The 21886-nt window shown below is 38.5% G+C and overlaps 1 protein-coding gene across 2 annotated transcripts; it reads right to left on the minus strand.

Annotated features, from left to right (window-relative positions):
- Window positions 1–52: 52 nt before the first annotated feature.
- Window positions 53–20484, minus strand: ptprna (protein tyrosine phosphatase receptor type Na). Of its 2 annotated transcripts, none has more exons than XM_084908731.1 (24): window positions 20039–20484; window positions 16773–16823; window positions 12049–12159; window positions 11714–11819; window positions 11477–11624; window positions 11158–11353; window positions 10763–10915; window positions 10481–10618; window positions 10324–10358; window positions 9993–10234; window positions 9662–9748; window positions 9461–9540; window positions 9000–9064; window positions 7194–7403; window positions 6694–6912; window positions 6435–6582; window positions 6219–6292; window positions 5759–5836; window positions 5453–5572; window positions 2922–3088; window positions 2107–2160; window positions 1887–1951; window positions 1145–1218; window positions 53–1041 (listed from the first exon to the last, which is right to left on the minus strand). In XM_084908731.1, the coding sequence occupies exons 1-24, from the start codon at window positions 20112–20114 to the stop codon at window positions 970–972; spliced, it is 2769 nt and encodes a 922-aa protein (XP_084764857.1). In that variant the 5' UTR covers window positions 20115–20484; the 3' UTR covers window positions 53–969. The 2 variants fall into 2 exon arrangements, with proteins under 2 accessions (XP_084764857.1, XP_084764856.1); XM_084908730.1 differs by having other exon boundaries at window positions 6694–6960; window positions 20039–20483.
- Window positions 20485–21886: the final 1402 nt, after the last annotated feature.

The raw sequence follows: 21886 nt of genomic DNA on the forward strand, positions 1-21886 counted from the left end.
TCTTGCAGTCATGGTAGAATCAGCAAAACAGAGAACACTGAAGGCATTTGAGTTTGTTTTCTGCTGCATCACATCACAAATTTATTTAGGTCAAGTCAAAAATACATTTTTATAGATATTTTCTGTCGGTCTGCTACATGAAATAAACACAATCATCAGAATGAATTATTTACACGAATCACAAGGTCGTACACTGAGTAAGACAATAGAAGAACGCAAAGTTGCTTTGTGTGCAGAAAGGGAGACGGCGAGAAGGTAGTTCATGGTCAAGTCGAACATCCATTACGAAACGACCAGCGCTGAAAGCAAACGATCATGTTTTCAAGGCAAAAAAGACACGCCTCAGAAATAAAAACACACTTGACAAAAGAATACAGTATTCAAATGGACACGAATAACAACACATTCAAAGTTTCATCGGAGAACAACCGCACCATGTTTAACTGGGATGGCAGTCATAAATATTTGATACGTTTTGACAGGGGGTTCGACAGTATTATAATTTTTATGTTGGCTGATCATTTGAGGTAATAATGTCCAGTAACAATTTAATCAGATGAGTGTAAGATAACTATTCTGTCTGACAGCATGACCACGCTTATCCCATATTCATCTGGATTCACACAGGCACCAAGGTTTTCTGTTAAATTCCCGACTGATAACCGCCTCCATGTGTAATTAGAAACTTAAGATACTAACAGAAAAATCGAATCTTGCTCTAATTGGAAAGAACTTTGATTCTCTTTCCTTTTGCTTCCTGGAAAAAAAATCCTCAAAATAAAATTTGATTCCAAAATGTTTTAAACACCCAGACAATGAGTCAGCAGGGAAAAAAGCAAGAGCAATAATAGCTCCAAGCAGATTTTTATGTACAGTAATGATCATACATGACTGAGTCATACAAGTGTGTCCACTGGAGCGTGTATTCTTTTGTGTCTGCATGTCATTGTATCCATCAGCAGCTGCATCTCACTGTGGCAGGGCTTTCAAAATGGCATTCACCTCCTCAGCTACCGCCGTCAGGGCAAACTCAAACTGGTCCTAATTAGGAAGAGCAGGGAAGTGAGGCATTTGGGTAATGATGCACAATCTGAAGACTAGAAAAAAATATGCTGAAAAAAATATGCACACAAACGGTATGTACCTTGGTGCGGACTAGGCCAGGTCTCTGGTCTCTGATGTGCTCCAGTGTGGCTGCAATGTCGATCTCCTTCACTCCTAATGTCATCAAGAATAGTAGCAGCATCACTAATAGTTTTTTTCTGATCCCCATCAATCTAAATCTGCTATTTTCAGATGATATGGATGTAGAAAATTCACAAAATAGATCTGTTGAGGTTATTTGTGAAGAGCTATTGTGATAGAACTGACAAGAGACAGTGAAAAGGTCAATGTCTCATTTGAGGTTGAAGTCTAAACAGACAGCAACCATGTCTGATAAACAAAAACAGATTCTGACAACTGCAAGAAAAAAAAAGGAAAAAGATAATGCAACCCAGCTGAAATTAGTTTCAGTAAAATAAGACTTTGAATGGTATAGATGTAATTTGATTGCATTTCAAGTTTCCTGACTCTTTCTACAAGATTCCAGTTAAGCTGCTAAACCACTCAGCTCAAGAAATACTGAAAAAGCATGCACATATGATTAAGTTTGTAATTATTAAAATGTAGTATGAAATACCAGTACTTAATTTCTTTCAACAAGCAGCTTGTAACTATAGCACCCTCTGCTGTAGTTGATAGGAAATGCAACTGTAATATGACTCAGACCAATTAAAGATTTGACTTCTCAAAATCTTTCACTGCATCATCTGTGGGCTGTAAGTCATAAAGATTAGGTATGGATGTAATGTTTCTGGGTTGTGTTTTTGTATTGACTGACTCACCCTTGGCCATGCGGTTCAGCACCATGTCAATAAGGATATACGTGCCAGTCCTGCCAGTGCCATCACTGTGGGAGTGACAGAAACGCAAACATGATCTTACAAAGTATTTTTCTTTAAAATACCCTTTAAGCAGAAAATTCACATGTATATCTGCGATTTCTGTTGTTCCACAGAAATCTGTGATCCTACAAACACCAGAGTATCTTCCTTTCAGTCTTACCCGCAGTGAACGATGATTGGACAGGAACGACCTCTGTAGCATTTATTCACCTTCCTGAAAAAGTAGAAACCAGGGAGAGAAAAGAAAGAAAAAGACAAATGACAGGAAAATGTGCTTGGTTATAAAATATTTATGGTAAAGGTTACAACTGACCTTTTCACAATAAAATAATAACATCTTATTATTAATACAGAAATGGCAAAGTCTGCTTTGAGTATTTGTGGAATATCACAGTGAAAACAAAGTAAGTGACCATGTTGGAAATACAAGGAATGGAATAACTGCATGTGACAGGTAAAGAAAATGAGATCAGGAATAGCTGGAAATTTGACTGGACGGGAAAATTAGATACTGCATGAGGGTGTGGAGGACAGTGAGATGGTGAAAACAGGATAGAATAAGTGGAGAGGAAGCCACAGATTCACTGTCCCTCTTGCAGTAGCCAGTCACACCTGCCAATGCTCATTTTTATGACTATGCAACTGGAGCCAGAGTACTAGCTGCAAACCACAAAAATGACACTGGGAGATGTTAAAATACAAACCTGTCAACCTGCACACTGGGGTAGAGGGAGAGAGAGAGTGTCAACGATGATGGATTAAGCTTGAAATGAATTACACGGAAAGTGATCATATACACTTACAAATGGCAGGGAGGATGGAAAACACAGAAAAGAGATGGACATGAAGGTGATCAGCGGGATTCAAATCCACCAATGTGACTACTGGTATTTCAAGTGTTTATACATATGTTTATTTGTATGCTTTTGTATAAACAAGGGAAATCTGCGTGCATGTTTGTGGATAGTTTCTTACCTGCGGAAGTCAAGCAGTGGTCGTGTGGAGGTGGGGATGCCATCAGCTGGCCAGCTCAGCAGGTGAAACTGGGTCAAGGTACGTGTCTCCTGCGTCTGGACATTTTTCAGGTAGAAGCTACGCACCAGGAAGTCCTTGCACCAGATGTGTTCTGACACCAGGTTCACCTGACATACACAAAGACACAGTGGGGAGGAAAGAAGAGAGGGAGGGGTTGGATGCAGGGAAAAGGGGTAAAAAATATGAGTCACGAATCTTTTGAATTATTTAAAATTTAAATATACAGAGATTCAGCTTGCAAGCGTTTAATCAGGTAAACTTCCAGGAGAAAAAAAAGGTTATACATACTGTGTACTTACTTACTGTGAAAATAACTTTAGTATAAACAAGGCACAGTGAATCTAAGTCTAATCAGCTTTATTCATTGTATTCTCTATGACTCATCGTTTTTTGTCATATATTTTGAACAAAAACAGCAGGGCTAATCAAGAGATCTTTTCCATGAGTGTTGAAACAATCGTGCATCATTTCAACCACTGCCTACAAAGTTTCACTTTGATTTATATGCTTTTCGCTATAGGTAGGTCAAATGTAATATAAACCAGTTATTTTTATATCATGCTAACAGACAGATAATGTTAGGTCACACCAACAGCCACTTAAGTATCACCAGTTAACCCGACAAGCAGTTCTTTGGAGGAGTTCAAACCCAGAACCCTCTTGCTGTGAGGCTGCCCAGATATTTGTTGTATTGGCTAAATAAAATGACTAATCCAAGTACGATATCAAGTATATAAAGTTATTGCTCTCTGAGTTCTGCCCTCTCCTTTACTCCATGGTGAATGATTTGTTTCTCCAGAAACACATTTTTAACACTCATGCAAAGCTGGATGTAGGCACCGGGGGTATTTGGGGTTTAGTTTCATGTCTAAGCAGGGGCGGATCTAAAAGGGTGGCATGGGGTGGCAAGTGCCACCCTAAAATGATCTCTTGCCACCCCAAGTGCCACCCTAGTTTTGCATATGACAGTGTTGTTTATTAAAATAAGATAGCTTATAGATTAACACTTAGATTAACACTTTGAGTGTAGTTACAGTTAACAGTGAATAGAAATGCTAAAACTGAATATATTGCATAGTGTTACCCCCCTCCACCATTAACAAATGGTTCAGCCCATAGCGCAGACCGGCTTTTTTCTTGTTTTCAGTAGCAAGCGATGCTTATGATTGTGTCAGAGCACATTTTGAACAACACCATGGGAATTTCAGATTTCACAGATTCACAGATTTCAGGTGGTTGGTTGTTGCACTCTGGAAATGGAATGAAGGTGAGTGTTATTAACCGTCTGGGGGTCCACGGACACGCTGCACCTCCAAATCACATGACTGATTTAAGCTGACACAGCAACAAGCTGCAGCCGTGCTGAGTTTTTGAGCCCGCGTTGAATGTTCGGACTTCAAAGTTACAGGCCAGTAAATCCAGAGTTATGATAAAAAAATATTTGTATATATAAGCCATGCTTTTTTCTAAATACTGTCGTTACATTTTTTTTTTTCTTCGACCAATTTTTTTTAAAAAAGTCAACACGTGGGATTTGGTTGTTTAGGAAGAGGGGAAAGTTTTGGGAGTGACGGTAACGGCAACGAGACAGAGTGAGCGAGTGAGAGCGAGTTTTTAGAAGTGGGACATTTCTGACGTTTAGTGTGGAGTGCACAGTTAGTATGTTGTGTTGTCTTGTGTAGTTAGTCTGTCGTTTAGTCATTGTTTTGTTTTGTGTGTCAGCGAGGGCACTAATGAATGTCACAAAGGCACATTTGCAATGTAAACACTGTCACTAAGTAGAAAACCAGCGGAGTGATACACCTCCTGTTGTCAGGCCTGCAGGTTTATCCCTGTGGAAAACACAATTTGTGGGGCATCTTACTGCAAGACCTGATTGTTCTCTCATTTTAGTTAGAGTAATATTTTTAAGTGGTTGTACAAAATAAAAAAAATGGCAGGTGTATTGACTGCATTTTTAGATAAATAGTTGTATATGTTTACAAAATGTGTGCATAATTTTTTAAAATGTACAATTTATATTTGCATTTCAAGTTTAATTTACTCAACATGTCTGTGGTTTTTTTTACAGTAAAAAAATACTACTAGGATTTTAAGTTTGTGTGGTTTCAGATCAGTAATATTAATACAGTAAAAACAACTAAATTCAGACACATGAGGTTGAGCTGAAAATAAGTTTTCAGACTTCATTTTTGTGAAACTTGTAAAATTTGACACTATGATCATTCAGGAATGGCATGTCTAGTTTACGTTATATAAAAATATGCATATTTCTTGCCTTTGTGGACAGCCATCTTGAAAACAGCCACCATCTTAAGACATCAATTAGCTAACAGGCTTTATACAAAGAAAATGTAGTGACAGAAGCAGACATGTGCCAATTTTTGCACTTGTATACACTTGTGGATGTACACTTGTAATGTTATCTTCTGCACTACGCGAGAAAGCTCAAAGTTAAACAGGAAATTAACCTCATAGATGTGGTAGAGTGACGAGCCCTCGTCAGGCCAGTATCGTTCACACTGCTTCTCTCCGTCCTCCACCAAAGCTGTCATCATAACAATCACTGTGCAGCCGTTCTCCCACACCATCTGAAGGTTGAACAGAGCAAGCACACACACAAACACACATCTTAATGTCACTTTAAGAAGACTCAGTATATGGTTGTAAAATATGCACTGCTTTACTGTCTTTTGCACTGAATATATTACAAATTCATAGAAATGGGAGGAAGACAGAGTGATGGGGGAAAGAAGCAGAGGGGAGACTGCACCAACCTGCCAGAAATCAGCAACAGTATGGGGAAGAGGTCCCTGTGTGGCAATGTAAGATGGTTGGCGAGGATCATGATCAAACTGATGATTGAAAAAGGAAAAAGAGTCTCTTAAAATCCATGCACAGAATATGAGTATTAGAAAGTCCAGATGCAATTTACATTTTCATAAAATTATAATATTAAGATTTGGTTACAAATTAAGTATTTCTTAATTTCTCTCGAATATCAAGAGAGAAAGATATGTCACGGTGTATCCTGATTGAGCTGCAGATGGATGTGTTGTATGTTCCCATACAACACATCCAAATAATTATGCTTCAAAGTGTTTCCTTACATCCAAACAATGACTCCTTTCTTTATAAAGTCATCTATCCAGCAACAGAGTATTACACAAATTTATACCTAACTGAATAACTATGTCATATTTTATATATGTTTTATTTGACATGAGGGATTCTTACAATGATGCTGGCATTGATATAATCTTGTTTATTGGGGTTTACATCAGTCTTCAGTTTCACACGAGAGTGATCATCTGGAAGAAAAAAGAAGGTGTTTGGGCTTTAATTATGTTAAAGGTTTAGGTTAAAGGTTGGTGAGACTTTCAATTAAATACTTTCCATGAAAATGTACAAAATATAGAAATTATAAAAAGTGTTAAATGTTAATGAACTAACAGGGGAGGGCTTCAGCATGTCTGTTTTTGTCCATGTTGTCTGCAGACTGAGCCACAGCTACTGAACTGGGTTCCGCCTGATAGGAACACAACGCCTCCCACTCCTTCTGGAGACGGTCCTTATTACGCAGGTGATCCTCCATATACGCCTGAGGAAGAGACGGGACACAAGAAATAAATATTTCATAAACAAAGAGCAGAGAATACCTTTCACCAGTCTGTAGTACATTTACTCTCCACGCTGACTGTTTTTCACTCACTAGTATCATGTGACCGGTGGAGATGTCCATGTTAGACTGGGCAGGCTCCTCGCTCCAGGACGGGGTGGAGCTGTGGGTGGAGGATGGGCTGTGCTGGGGACCATCACTGAACTGGGAGGAAACGCTGCTGACACGGGATGTATCTGTACCCCTCCGTCCACCTGCACCAGTGCTTACAGCAGGTCCAGAGTTGGTGCTGCTCACTCCTCCCACACAGTCCTGGCGGCACAGGGAGGATTTAGATGCCATGTGCTGCCGACATAGCTCCTGAACAGATGGAAAACTGCATTACTTTAGGCATTTAATGCACAAACTGCACGCAATTAACTGCCTGACTTAAGAGCTATTCTCGATGCTTTTAATTATCTGCCTTTTTCTGCTTTTCCATCCATTATAACACCTCAACACCGGGAAAATACATAATGATGAAAATGCATCAAATAGCACTAAAGGAGACTTGTATGTAAGGGATTTTGACCAGATCCCTTATGTAGCCTTACCTGGTAGTCAAAGTGAGTTTCTGCACCTCCCTCTGGCCCCAGGCCAAGCTTGCCATTGTTCACTTGCTGAGCATAGTGCCTGAGACAAGCTACGGCCATGGCCAATACCAGCACACCTCCAACAACTGCCATGGAAACAAGGGTGATAACTGTCCCACTGGAGCTCTGGGAAACCCTGGTTACCTGAGGGAGACCCCGCGCATCTGTCCTCTAGAAAAAGGATGATCATAAAGAGCAGCGAGTAAGATATAGACAAGTGGGCAGGAACACAAAGAAAACAGGCTGTTATCTCCATTTTTTAACATGCGCATCAACGGTCAACCCAAACTAAGGCGCTCCAGCAAATCCACCCTCACTACTGCAATTCAAAGGCCACTCATTTCCTTTTACCAACAGAATTGCTTCTCTGTAACTGCACTTGACAGCAACGTGTGCCCAGTGAGCTGCTGAGCTAAGTTTAAAAGACAGAGGTCTGAAAGGTCAAGGTGTTGCGCCCCAGAAATCATTAAAAAGACAGCAGAGGCTCCAGGAGATCAGCCAACCATCTTATACAACATGCCATGTATCAGTGCTATGAGGTATAGTCTGCCCCCAAGTGTCATTCCACCTATTCTTCAACTTGATCTTTATTTACAAACAATTTTCCCCATGCTACCCACATACAACAGAAGTTACCAGCTCTGTTTTGCCAGCTTAATGCTGTGGCTGTTTCACAGCGGTGAAATTGAAATGTCAATCCAAGGAAAAACTAATAAAAATTAATAAATAAACCAACCAGCCTTGAAAGGACAAGTTAAATTTGAAGGCCAAGGTAGAGAAGAAAATCAAAAGCCAGAAGGGAAGTGCACAGCGGTAACCAAAAAGACAGAGGTAGTACAGTATCTTTACTTTGTCCTAACTTTACAGTATATCATCATTTACTGACAAACACTACCAGCACTGAGATATTGTGTGATTAAAAATGCAAAGAAATTGTCCTTTGTCGTAGTTTACAAAATTTACATAAAACCAATGAAAACAGCATACAGTAATTTAGAAATGCAGTAATTTTTTTTGTTTGTTTTTTTTTGGGGGGGGGGAACAACATCATTTGAATAAATTAATAACACACACACACACACACATGTCTAGTGAGAAAAAAGGATCAGCTTGTGCCATTTGATCACATCAGTATCAGATACACAGATGCTGGCAGCACGACTGTGATATTATCACTGTAGCCCTGAAAGCAATCTGTGTGTGTGCATGCCTGTGTGTGCGTGTGTGTGTGTGTCATCCTTATATTCAATCTACATGCGCATTTTGGAAATAATGATCAATTACACATAAAGACTGACACATGAGTGACGATTCAGAGGCTAGGAATCAAGCTGTTTATGTGAAACGGTGAATAATGAGGTTAATGACATTGGTGACTGTTGCCATAGCACCTGGGATCTGGAAGCCTCAGTAGGGGTGAGGTGGGGGGGAGATGGAACTCCATGGCAACAAGTGAAATGCTGGTTGTTAGGATGTGTTGCCTCACTTATTGGTTCTGGCAACCAAAATTTACACACACAAAAAAAGAGTTGTATACAGCACAAGTGTAGTGATGGTGTTAACAAAGGTTACTTAATCGCTGAAGGTAATAAAAGTGATCAAGTTATTCTCACTTTCTTAGCTATACATTTAATTCATGTCATAGTATCAGTACTAAACAAAGCCACAAAAGATAAGCGCAAATAAAGAAACACAGCACACTGTGATTAAATTAGAGTGAAAATGTTAACAAAAAAGATGAAAAATGTTTGTGTGTAAAACAAATACCTCTCCCACACCAGTCTGCACAATCTTGAGACCCGTCTCAGATTCCAGGAAATTCTTTTCAGATACTGTTGGAGTAAAAAATAAAAAAGCAACACAGGCCTTTTAATATCAGGTCTAACACTGTAAACCGACTCTTGCATACAACCTGACAAAAACACATTTATTTACAACATTTCAGTTCTCCATGAGGCAAACGGTTCATGGAAAAGAAATGCCTATAGTATGTATAAGTCTACCAAACAAAAACATTCCTAATGTAATATAGAAAGGTAAACTCTTCACTTTTTTTCATTTCTAATGTTGTTTTGTCTTGTACTCTTCTTAGTGTTTCAGTGGGGATGAATCCAAAGATTGGGAACGTATATTTTGAGCCTTATGGTCTTTTTTAGCCTTATGGTGAAATTGTGTTTAACATATGTACAGTATGTGGATAAATGCAAATCTGTGTTTTTGAGCCTTACCGGCTTTAGCAGCTACCTCTGCCGCCGTCATGTTGTGCTCATTCTGTCGGATACGGAAAGTCAGTGCAGGACCGACAACGCTGGCAACACATAAACACAGGGACACACATGTTGGATCGCCGAAAACTGCAAAAATACAGGAATGAAGAGTACAACAAACTAACTGTCTCTAAAGCATCTAAGATACAACTACAGTGCTACCTAATGTTGATGAAGCTGCTTGTTGTCAAGTGTATTTTATCAGCCAGCAGCTCCAACATCTTGACTCCATCGTACAGACTCAGGGGACTACAAATGAAACAAACATCATTAATTTTGCTGTAAACACAAATTTTTAATAAATGTCTTGTTTTCTACTTTTTACTTTTAAATACATGACTATTAACGTTACACAACAGGCTATAATTAGACAGCGTTTATTAAAGCATCACTACACTAAACAAATCATTAGTAACTCAAAGTTTTTTTTCATGTTTTAGATGTGTTTACTATGAACCGAAGAACTGAGTGTTAAAATAGATCAAGTGCTGACCTCTGATTGGTGACAATGTACCCATACTCCTCTTTGGCCCCTGTGCTCTCCACTACTGGCAGCCCCTGTCCCTTAAAATCTAGTCCAGCTTCAGCGGGAGCAGCCTGCGGAGGCTGAGAGGCAGACGGGGGGAGGCTGGAACTCTTGGATGAAGGTGTAGCTTGAACTGAGGGAGTGGAGGGGACAGGGGCAACAGGAACAGGCTTCTCTGGCTTATTGGAAATGCTGTCTGTTTTTAACAGCTGCATATAAGGGGGAGAGGAGAAAACACGCCTATGTAAGAACCTATGATCACATTTTTTATGACTGCTATTAGTAGATGCTAACATACTTCCTTGAGGGTGTTGAGGTCTTTTTCGACTGGATCTATGAATACAGAGAAAATCTGTTTTACACAAATACTAAATTAAAAATGCTGGAAATTGTACGGATTATGATATTTCTATATTTAAGAAATTGGGAATTTTTTTTTTGTTTTGGTTTATTACCAAGTTGGGGGGGTGTGCCAGTTTTGCCCTGATGCTGCAGCAGTGTGAGAGCTAGCTTGTAGAGCTGCTCCTGACTGAGGTCTCTTGGATCGACTCCGTACTTCTGCAAGACAGCCAACATCCTTTGGAGCAAGTCATCTAACACAGGATGGGATTACTGTTATTTTTGCACTAATCATTTTTCAAACATATTGGCAGATTATGTATGTGCATCTGTAGTTTAACTATGTGTGTCATTATGTTTATGCTGTATATATTTATGCTTGCGTTCCTTTTTCTCACCATTATTCCCAGACAGTGTGCTATAGTCCTGAAGAACTTTCTTATTCTGCAAGGGTTGCTGCCTGCCTGCAGTACCAAGCCTCTCCTGTAGGGTGTAACCTTCCACATAGTCCACTGGTATATCCAGTTCCAAGTCCTCATAATAAGGCAGACCTGCTCATGAAAGCAGGTACAGCGGGAAACATCATTGTTTGTGATTGGCCCAAAAATGTGCCAGAGTTCTATCTTTTTTTATGTCTATGGATATTTTCTGCATGAGAAACTGAGACTGAATAGTTTGTTTTTATATATTTAAGTGTATGCATTTAAATATTTTTAAAATATCTATTTATCTTTGTGTTGAATTAGTTAAAAAAAATTATGAAAAAAAGTAATTATGTTTAAAAAAAATTTACCTGCAGGAACCGTGGAAGGAGCCCCTCTGTGGCGGTAAGACGGCTGTCCAGATGCCAGGTAAAGAGACAGAGCTTCCAGCAGCAGCTGCCTGTCACGATCACGCTCTCTCTGGTTGGTCTGGGACCTCAAAGAAGGGCGGGCATAAGCACCTGCTGAACCCATGAGAGATCTCTCTACTTCGTCTTGGTACCTATGCTGTGTTAGCAGAGACAGTACATAATACCTGTTATACCAGATGTAAACTGTGGCACATTATTATATGCAAAATTTTGTATACACCTGTTCATGAAGTGTGAATCACAGTGTGTGTTTTCATACCTGGAGGTACGCGTATGGGTCCATAGATGCTGTTTGCATGCGCAGTGGGGACTGAGGCGGCTCAACAATCATGTAGTCCACATATTTGCCACTAGGAGAAGCAGACGCTGATTTTGAACTTCGGTGGTGGGAGGAGGGCTGTTTGGACCTGGCGACCAAGAAAGAATCGACTAAATCTGTTATATAAATATACAATTTCTTTCTCTGTCAATTTCAAAATAACTAAAGTGTACTTGCTGAGACAAGGATGAGGTGTTTGGCTTTGAGGGAAGTGTGGTATGAGGAACTCTTTTCAGCTCCTTTGACAAAATATATTGGGTGATGTCATCCTGCCATGACAGCCCTGCACACACAGACGGAAAATACATTTTAAAAAATAGCTGTTAGTAAAAGTGCAAGACTAAGGTGTGTGTACAGATTACAGAAATACAGACAGAAAAAGGGGCACTGATATCAATGCTCTTTGCTGACATTATGAATGAATAAAGCACTTTTTTGTTTTATCGCAGCTATTTAAAGGCATGTGGGTATTCACTTTAACACTTTTAGCTCTCTATTATGTTCAGTCTCACCTTCTAGCATGAGCTGTTTTAGAACTTCTTGCATCCTCTTCAGAACAGGAACTGACACCTGGTACTGGACCTGGTCCTGCTTAGAGGTTCGACACTGACCAAACAACCCATCTGAAATACACACATGAATACGGATGTAAATATGTAACCCCAAATTTGCCAAGGGCAGCCTCTCGAGTCCTAGTCCAGGATACAACAACAACGCTGACAGTGATCTCACAATGCAGCAGGAAATCAACAGGTGTAAGTAACAAAATTTGGCTGACTTTTTATGTGGCTGTGTCAGCTGTGTCTCCGGACCCCCGTTGTGCTACACCATCACTGGCATACTGACATGTCTGCTTACAGTTATGACAAAAAAGGCAGAGTGCAACGCTTGAACAGAAGGGAGCAATCGTTAACTTTTTTCCTCATTCAAAATGTCTGCTGTGTTTAAAAAAGGCCCTCAGGAGAAATTCCCCTCATAACAAAGACATTGCCATATTAGAGAAGCTATTATATTTTTTATATCTCAGTAAGCCTCTGAGAATGATCCTATTATTTCATAAGACATCAAGCGAAGTTCAGTTTTTTGTGCTTTTTGTGATTTAACCGTATACATTTCAATACAAATGGTTCCACTGACACTGCTTTGGAGGTTATTTAGTCATAGCTGTAATTCATATGGTGGCCCACACTACACTAGCCCACAGCAGTGAGTCATAGTTTTGAAGTTCAGCCCACACACTTGTCACAATCCTTTTGAAGAGCTCCTGTCGCCATCTGTGTGTGCAAGTGCTTTTGAAAAACTGAAGTCGCTAACTTGCAGGTACCTTCATGGCAACAGAAATATTAATAGCATATTCTGAGGATCACCTGTGGACAGTTTTCTCTCTTTGTTATCATAAACCGCATGCATCATCATGGATCTGCTCTTCAGCGATAAATTACTGGGATCTTAACAAAGTTAGTATTTGCTGCACTTGGGTAATCAGTGCAATGCAATAGGAATTGCCCCAATAAATAATAAATAAACTGTTTGGGTTACATGGAAAAGGTCTGGAATCAGTGCTTAAAAAAGTGTATGCTCACTTTTGTAAGCATCTAACTCACTTGGGTGAGTTTATTGCAAATGAAACGCTGTGAAAAGTCTAAATCAGATATAGAAGGCTTGTGTTTCTAATCTGTATACTCAGTGAATTAGGACCTAGATTGCTGAAATGCTATGTGATAGGAATAAAGATAAAACCGAGCAGGCTATGCTTTAACTGGTGCACTGATGAGTCACCACAGCCACTACACCAGCTAAATCTCACACAACCCACTTTGCCACACTGAGATAGTGAATTGTTTTAGTGAACAGATTAGAGAGGATTAAGGTGTTTTTATAGCCACACATTTTGTATGAAACAGCCCAGCTTTTACTTTTTCAATTGAAAACTCAGGAGCAGTGTAGAAAGTGTTACACATGCACTATGTCAGGTCAGGTATTGATTTAAAAGATGGTTGTTTTGCCCAAAAAGAAAACATGAATTCAGTTCCAGCTTGTTATTGCTTTAAGAAACAGTCACTAAAGGTAAAGAAATGATACCTACACAGTCATTGTAATCTATGATTCAAGCCAAAACAACACTTTGAGTTAAGGTTGACATCAGAGCAGCTAAAAATGCTGTGAATTAGTGAAGTTGGATGGCAAAAACCAAGAGAATTGTAAGACTTTTACTACGAGACCTTTCACTCTATTTTAACATTAACTATGGTAAAAAAATAAAAAATAAAATTAAAAAACAAACAAACATATATATATATATATATATATATATATATATATATATATATATATATATTCTATTATGTTTATTTAGTTTCTTTTTTGCAGAAAATGTTTCATATGATAAGAATAGCCTAAGCCTTGTGCTCAATTTTACCAAAGAAATTTACAATCTCATGAGGGATACAGAATTTAAAAATTCTTATAAAGAAATAAAGATACAAACTTGTATATGTTTCCCCACCAAGACCACTAAAGAAAAACAATCATATAAATACATATCTCGTCCTAATGATTGTAAAACGCATCATCAAATTACAAATTTGTTAATGTTGATGAAGGGCCATCCTGGCAGTTTATTGTACTAGTAGAGTATAAAGCTGTTATTATTCCTGGTGAATGGACTGATGACAGAAAGGCAGAATTGAAGACAAATGAAGAGAAGCCATCAAACTGGATGGCTTGATTGGACTGGGACTATTCTGAGAGCTCGGGTTATTTCAGTAAATGTAATTTATTTCTGCAGGGAACATAGCATATCGATTTCAGTGTTGTTATCCAAAAGATTCTGACAATATGAGAAATATAACATTCAAGATAAATGATCTCATTTAAAAACATACTCCCCCCAATATATTAACTGTGATTAAAACATGTATTAATCATTTATATCCTTGGAACAAAAGTATGCATAGAAACAATCAAGCTGTACAACATTAATACATTTATCAGTCATGTTGGATTTATCACTACCTTAACAACAACACAGCAATATTAACACTCTGCACTCTGAGCGCTCAAATAGCATAGAAAAGAACCACAAGTACCAGTCCACTTGTTTGGAAACAGTCCCAGTATAATATAACCTACAACTTGTACTTGTCCAACTAACAGTAAACCCGCAACAGCAGTTTTGTCTCATGCAATTTTCATCCCAGGTAAATAATGTAAAATAATGTACAATAAAACAGGAAAAAACAGCCAGATGAAGTAATGATTTAATAATTTGACCCTACCCATACGTGTAAAAGCATAAGCACAGCCCTATCATCTGGTCATTTATAGCACCATATATAATATAGGAAACCTCTAAACCGTCCTCAGTAGACTTGTGTTGTTACACATTAACCAGCAAAGATGCAAGGTCAGGTTACTATATATAGAAGAGGGTTTAACATGCTTCCTACATTACACTGATAATGCTTCCAACAGCATAAGTTACTAGAGTAACTGACCCTTCACAATATGATAAACAGACTAGCAACTGAGGGAGGGGGGGGGGAGTGAGATCATAGGGATCATCAGTAAACCTACAAACACTTCTTTCTGGAAGAGACTGTCATGAGTAAAAACTACAGGCCTCAGCATAAAAACTTGGATCGTGCAGAGCAAAATGTGTCACTGCACACTCCACTACTTCTTGCAAATGCATGCAGAATAAAGCAGCTTTTTCATCCTGTCACAGACACAAACTCAAAGATCTGAAGGGAGGCATGTATTTCATTAAACACACTAAAAAGAATGCAGTACGATACAATCATTGTTCCTTTTCACGGTAGGCACACAGCAGTACTGAAGGTGAAAAGGGGACTCCACTACAATAATTCATGAAGATTTTAGATTTACTGCAACTATATAAAGGACTGTTTTACAATGAGCAGACATTATTAGAGTAATTACTGCTCAATGGGTGAATGTGGATGCAATGAAGCCTTGGTGAAACCTCAGAGGACATCATAGATTAAGCCCATAAGTCTTTGATTACTGTTGGGTTGAAGCAATAAACAACATTTTGCAGATCATTAAATTATTTGTTCTGTTTAGTTTTTGAAAAGGCACAATAACAAATCTTGTAGTTATTTATGTTAAGTTAGAGAATGCAAACCTTATTTTTTAATTTATTCTGAGAGTTCAGTACCTTTGTAATCACAGAAATTATTGAAAACATTATTAGTGACTGAACCGAGTATAAAATATCAAAGTCTCAAAGATGAACAAAAACTGCTAGGCCTATATAACTACAGCGAAGCCTGTGTGGACTGTACATTAGAAGATCAAATAAATAAAAAAATTAATAATAGGGCATTACGGCTACTACAAGGTTAGCAGTTAACTAAAAATTCACCAGCATATGAAAAATGTCATCCAAGGCCTTTATTCTGAACACAAACAGAGAAGATGTGTTGCTTCAATTAATGACGGCACGCCTTTATACAGCCCTAATGTTTTTTTTTAATTATTTTATTATTGCTCCTCGTTGTCTTCATCAACTCAACACAGTTGCTGTTATTCTTTATGTGTTAAACATTTAGTTAAGTGTTACAGGAGCAGTGCTGACCAAAAATTAGGTCATTTAATCTTTGTTGGGGTCTGACAAACACAGACAGTTTACAGCTTATTTTGCTTAGTAGGTTCTTGAGGTGGTACAGAGATCAACAGGAAAAAAGAAAAAGGGGCACATTTCATCCACTTGGATTGTTTTTCTCCCAGTGTTGTCAGACACGCTGATATCTGTCTCTGTGTCTGCTCCTGGGCAGCTCATCCACTTAGTATTCTGTCCAATGATTGTGCGTTTGCGTAAGTGAAGCTTCCACGGGGAAGGACGTAAGTGTGTGTGTCAGTGACTCATCACTGTATTAGCACAACAACTGTGGGGGTGTCGACCTCGATGTGATGTCAGTGTTGCTATGGAGACAGGGGGCAGGGGTGGGGCTTAAAATGAGGAAAAGGAGAGGGGCAGGTGACTGAGAATCTGTGGTAAATAAGGCAGAGAGAGCAAAAATCCTTGACTTGTGTTTGTATGATTCTATGCGCAGCCTTTGTGTTAGGATCTGTGTGCGCCTATCGTCAAGGGCTAATAATTTAGTATGGTGCAGTGTTACAGAAGGATTAAGAAAGCGGTCTGTCTTAAAAGTTTAACAAGTTCAAGAACATTGTGTTTGATTGTGTGTGCACGTGTGTGTGGCGTACTCACCATCTGAGCAGAACTGATCCCTAGTGCACAGTTTTCGCTCAAACAGGCAACCTGAGACAGAAACACAAAGAGAAGGCTAACAAGCACCCAGAGTAAAATCTTTTACAGTAATTTCCATGGAAACGACTGCCTTAAACGCACATTCAGAGGGCGGAAATGAGACAAAGTGAGCTTAACCTGGGCTTATTCATTTTAATGAGATACAAACGTACTGCTCAGTGGCAACCATAACACAATCACCCACTATCGTCACCTTGCCTTTTATATACAAATGTTACAGATGTCAATACAAGTAAATGCAATTATTATTTACATAAGAATAAGCCTCTTATATAATGGCATTTTAGTCACCCCGTTAACCCAGTTAACCCCCCCAAAAAATGGCTAAAACTTTATGACTGTACTGTGTTATTATTTGCATTTTCTGATGAAATGACACAGTTGAAATGATATCTGTGTTTGAACAAATGCATTTGATAAGCATGGCTGAAGACAAAATGCTTGTGACCTTTAAATTTTGCAGGTATAAAATGCATATTTGTTAACAGATGACACTGTGATTGAACATGGGTGCAAATAACAATGCTTTCATTATATATTTTGGGGTATTTTACTGTAATTCATTTGTAGATTTTACACTATTTCTCTTTTTAGGTCAGTGAGTAAGACCTTGGAGGGCACGGCAATGTGGGAAAGAGCAGGTGGCTGGCGATAGAGAGGACTATAACCCAGCAGAATATGCATGAGATAACTCGCCCCAGCTTTCTGTCTTTTCTCGTCTATGCTTGGATCCCTTTCCATGTACCAGACAATAAATAAAAATCAATAAAATAAAACAAAATAATTCTAAGTAGATGTGTGAGACAGAGTGTGTACATGCAAAACTATATCTCAAATATGTCAGTAATCTAGCTGGCTGGTTAAACTCAAACTCGAGTAGAGAGCAAAGAATGAGAACTATTTTCTCTACCTTTTATTGAAATGACGCAGTACCTAAAAATGACTCACCGCTTAGAAACAGACACACTGCAAACACACAGTGCATGGATTTTGTATTGCTGAGAAGCCCTGAAACTTTCTTTTCACGAGTGGCATTATTGAAGCAAAATCTTACAACTGTGAATACAACCCAGATTTCTTTCACAAACAATAAGCCAAAAATGTGTTTGCGTTGCACTGACGTCAACATACCCACCGTAAAAGAGATGGTGGTTACTACCTGAAGTAAGCTTTGGCAAAAATAAAAATATACATGCGCAACACTCACTGAATAAAAAAGTATCTGTGTAATTGCAGGGGCTTGCAGAAGGACTGACATACACACCATCATAACTGAAAGTAAATACCCAAATTAAAACCCAAACCAAAAAAAACCCAATAGATAAAAAAACATGTCGTAAGTTCATTTTAAATTATGGCTCTCATTTATTTATTTTTTATTGCATAGTACCTGTACACTCTGGTTTATAACACAGCACAGAGGAAGACCTTCAATATCTGAACAAGATATCGTTACATGTATTTGCTATTGCTACTATTATGATTTTACTATAAAACTTTCTGCAGGCAGGTACAGTAAGTCAGCTTCCTCACATCAACAGATTAGGAGTAAGAATTACAAAAATATCAGACATATCCTTTTCATAGTGATTATAATGTTCACTTTTGCATTTTATATATATATATATGTGTGTGTAGAGAGAGGAAGAGAGAGAGAGAGAACAGTAAAATGTATACCAGAGCAAGGTATCGTAATGTATCACAAATGTATCAAAAAATGTATCACAAAGATCCCAGTAAATCCATTAGCTTTGCTGAGGAAACCTGACCTATCAAACAGTGTTTGTTTTGTCAGGGCATCAGAGAAATAACTGAGCGGAGCGCCTCAGACACTGAGCATCATATGGTCTGCGAGAGGACGGACAGTCAGACATATGGATGGATTGATCATCAAATGAAAGTGTGAAAGAAGAGAGATGGGAGGAAAGAAGAGGTGCTATCGGATGAATGGACAAAGGGAAGCAACAGTGGTTACTGGTTTCTCTCCATGGTGCTGAAATTTGAGCTGCACGGCTTTTCATTGTTCTTTTAGTTTATGCGCTTTCTTATTATTCTATGGGTTTTACAATTCACATTATTCTTTTTAATGACATTTTCAAAAGCAAGAACTAACACACCAACATTTTGTGTTGATTTTTTACATTTTATTTTATAGAGCTTTTTTAAGTAAGTAGCTCTGTCCTGCCATCATGTTTATCATTAAATTGTCACAAAGTGTTTCTGGGTTGTTCTTGTGTTTGTTGCCAAAGAAGCCCACACCAGAAAGATGAAGAGAGAGAGAGAGAGAGAGAGAGAGAGAGAGAGAGAACAGTTGCTTTTTTCAGCTTAATTCTGAATTACTCCCTGAATTCACTGCCTGCATCACAAATCTCAACCTGCTCATGTTACACACACAATGCATCAATCTACTAAAAGAACTAAGCTCATAACCCAACCCAGCTGCCGTCAGTTTGAAATAATAAAGCTGAACCTGTATTCCTAGCATTCTTATTGAAATGACAGGGACTATTACTAATGTCACGATCATTTCTACTGAGTGGAAATGTTTAACTGGTTTCACGTTTCAGCCCAGTAATCAAAATATTTATTGAACTTGAATTAGGTGGTCATATTATTAAGTACAGCTTTAGTTAGTTTAGTGATGTACATGTATATACCCCTGCTGTTTACTTTTCATCATGTTTTGTAGAGCCTACACACACTAGTGTGGGCGTTATTCATTAACAAGTGGATTTGGCGGCTCCCCACTCTCTTGTCTCTCTTGGAAGCGTGAAAATAAAAAAACAAACAAATAGAAACTGAGCCCAACAAGGAGCGTCAGAGTGGTATTGTATGTGTAATAGTACCCTAAAATGATCCCTTAATGCATCATAAGCAAAAAAAAAAAACAAAAACAAAAAACTACTCATTAAGACTCGGTTTTGTTTTCCCTGTTACTCCCCACATCCTCCATCTCTCCTCTGCCCGTGTTTAATCTCATTAAACATCCTCTGTATTTAGACACATCTCTCAGTCCGTTGTTGAACGATAAGAAGAGTATAATAAAAGAAATGAACTCATTACAAAACCAAAAACAGAGGATAAAGTATCCTACGGTAAAGGTGACACCATGGTAAAGTCATCTGCTAACATCAAACTGCGACTATATCCCAGGAGTGTATTTCGCGATGATTACCGCTCCACTATCATTTCCATCATTTTCTTACCGTATTTATCACAGATCCCTGGTTGATACAGCACCGTCAAAAGGAGCAGAGCTCGCCATGGTTTAAGGTGTTGCATGATCTTGCGAAGCTTCACAGCAGAGGAGGAGACGGAGAGAGAAAGATGCGGAGTCCCTCTGCGTTTCCACTCTTTTAAACGTCCATATTGATAAAAAGGAAGAGCCCGTGTGGAGTCGACAGCTCACATTGAGCCCTAAAAGCCCATGTGACGGGAAAAATATAAAAAAAATTAATAGGAGAGAAAAGTAACTCTTCACAGTCACCGGGTGGGGCGTGGAGATCGAGAGAAGCGGGGATAGACTGTTAACATGCAACGTATATCGACTCAACGACGGCACAGTTGCGGAAATAACGTAGAATCTGTAGAAACAGGGAGCTCTCTTCCATACAGGAGCTCAACCTGCACCTACGTCATCACGGCTTTGAGAAAGGGGGGCTGGGGAGTGATGGTGAACGAAAGCGTTAACTTTTATAGTCCGCCCGTTCCTGAACGTCATGCATTCGTTATCCATATTTGTTTTTCTTTTTTCTTTCTTTCTTTTTTGTGCGTCCTCTCACGTAAAATGTAGATATATTTCTCTTCCTTCGAACATGTGCACATGTGTCAGTCGCATCAATTGAACGGTATACAGTACAGCCTCATATTTAATTTCTTGCCTCATTAAGGATTTGTCCGAGGTTAACTTTCTTGTAGCTGAAAGTAAATATGAGGCTTTTAAATTATTTATTTTTTTAGCGCTAAAGGTTTTTGGTTTATTATTAAAATAGTTAAAAAATAATGTGCTCCACAGTCAAAGGTTTGGCGAGATTGTTAATTCTTCAGCCCTTCAGTGAATTCAGGTAAGAGGACAGTGTAATAGGAGACCAGACCAAGGGAAAGGATTCCCACATAATAATGAGCCCTACTCTCCCAAATATAATGTTTATGTAGGCTACACATTTATATTCTTAATTATTATTATTACTCTGTGTGTGTTCTTCCATCTCAAGGCAATTTTCTTTTGTCAACACTTGATGAGCTATAGCTAATAGAAACTCCACTAAATATGGCAGAACTCTCTTCCCCCCCAGAGTAAGCAGTGCCACAGCATTTTCTCTTTTCTGCTTGTCCTCTTGCTCCATCTTGTGTCTGTGAAAAAACAGTTGGCACTTGTTAGATTGTGGCTGCTGCTGTTGGTGGAGGTACACCACTCTAAGAAAACAAAACAAAAACAAAAAACAAAAACAAAAACATTCAAAATGCTTTTTATCATATATATAAAATATTTAAATCACGACACAGCTCAGGGATTAGAAAGGGCATACATATCATTTCCTTTTACACATGTGGTGTTTGCTGAAAGCAGTCAAACTAACTTATAGTACTGATCCAATACAACAACAGAAAAAGGTTTAAAAAAAGAAGAAGAATTAAATATATAATCATGCTACTAGCTTACAATATATGTTTATCTGACTCTATGCTGTATGTAACCTTCAACTGCTGCACATTCAATTTATTTTTCTTGTTATTTTTAAGTCAGATGTCCAAATGACTTATTTGTGACAGCTGACTACCTATCCTCAGACAACAGATTAAAACCTTTGACCTTCTTACTGTGAGGCAACAGTGGTAATCGCTGCTGTATGAAGTAAACAGCAGTAATTGAAAAGCCACTCTTCTGAAACATACTAAAATTTCATTAAAAACACAGTGTTGTGTTTTTGCAACAGTTTGGTCAGTAACATATAATATGTGAAATTTGTGTCATGACATTTGCATTACACTTTTAAATGCATACCTGTTGTGAACATCAATTTCTCTTCATTTTAGCAGCTGACTGTCTGCTG

Source organism: Perissodus microlepis, chromosome 16 (genome assembly GCF_051167445.1).
Source record: "Perissodus microlepis isolate ML-2025 ecotype Zambia chromosome 16, ASM5116744v1, whole genome shotgun sequence".
Classification (NCBI taxonomy): Eukaryota; Metazoa; Chordata; class Actinopteri; order Cichliformes; family Cichlidae; genus Perissodus; species Perissodus microlepis.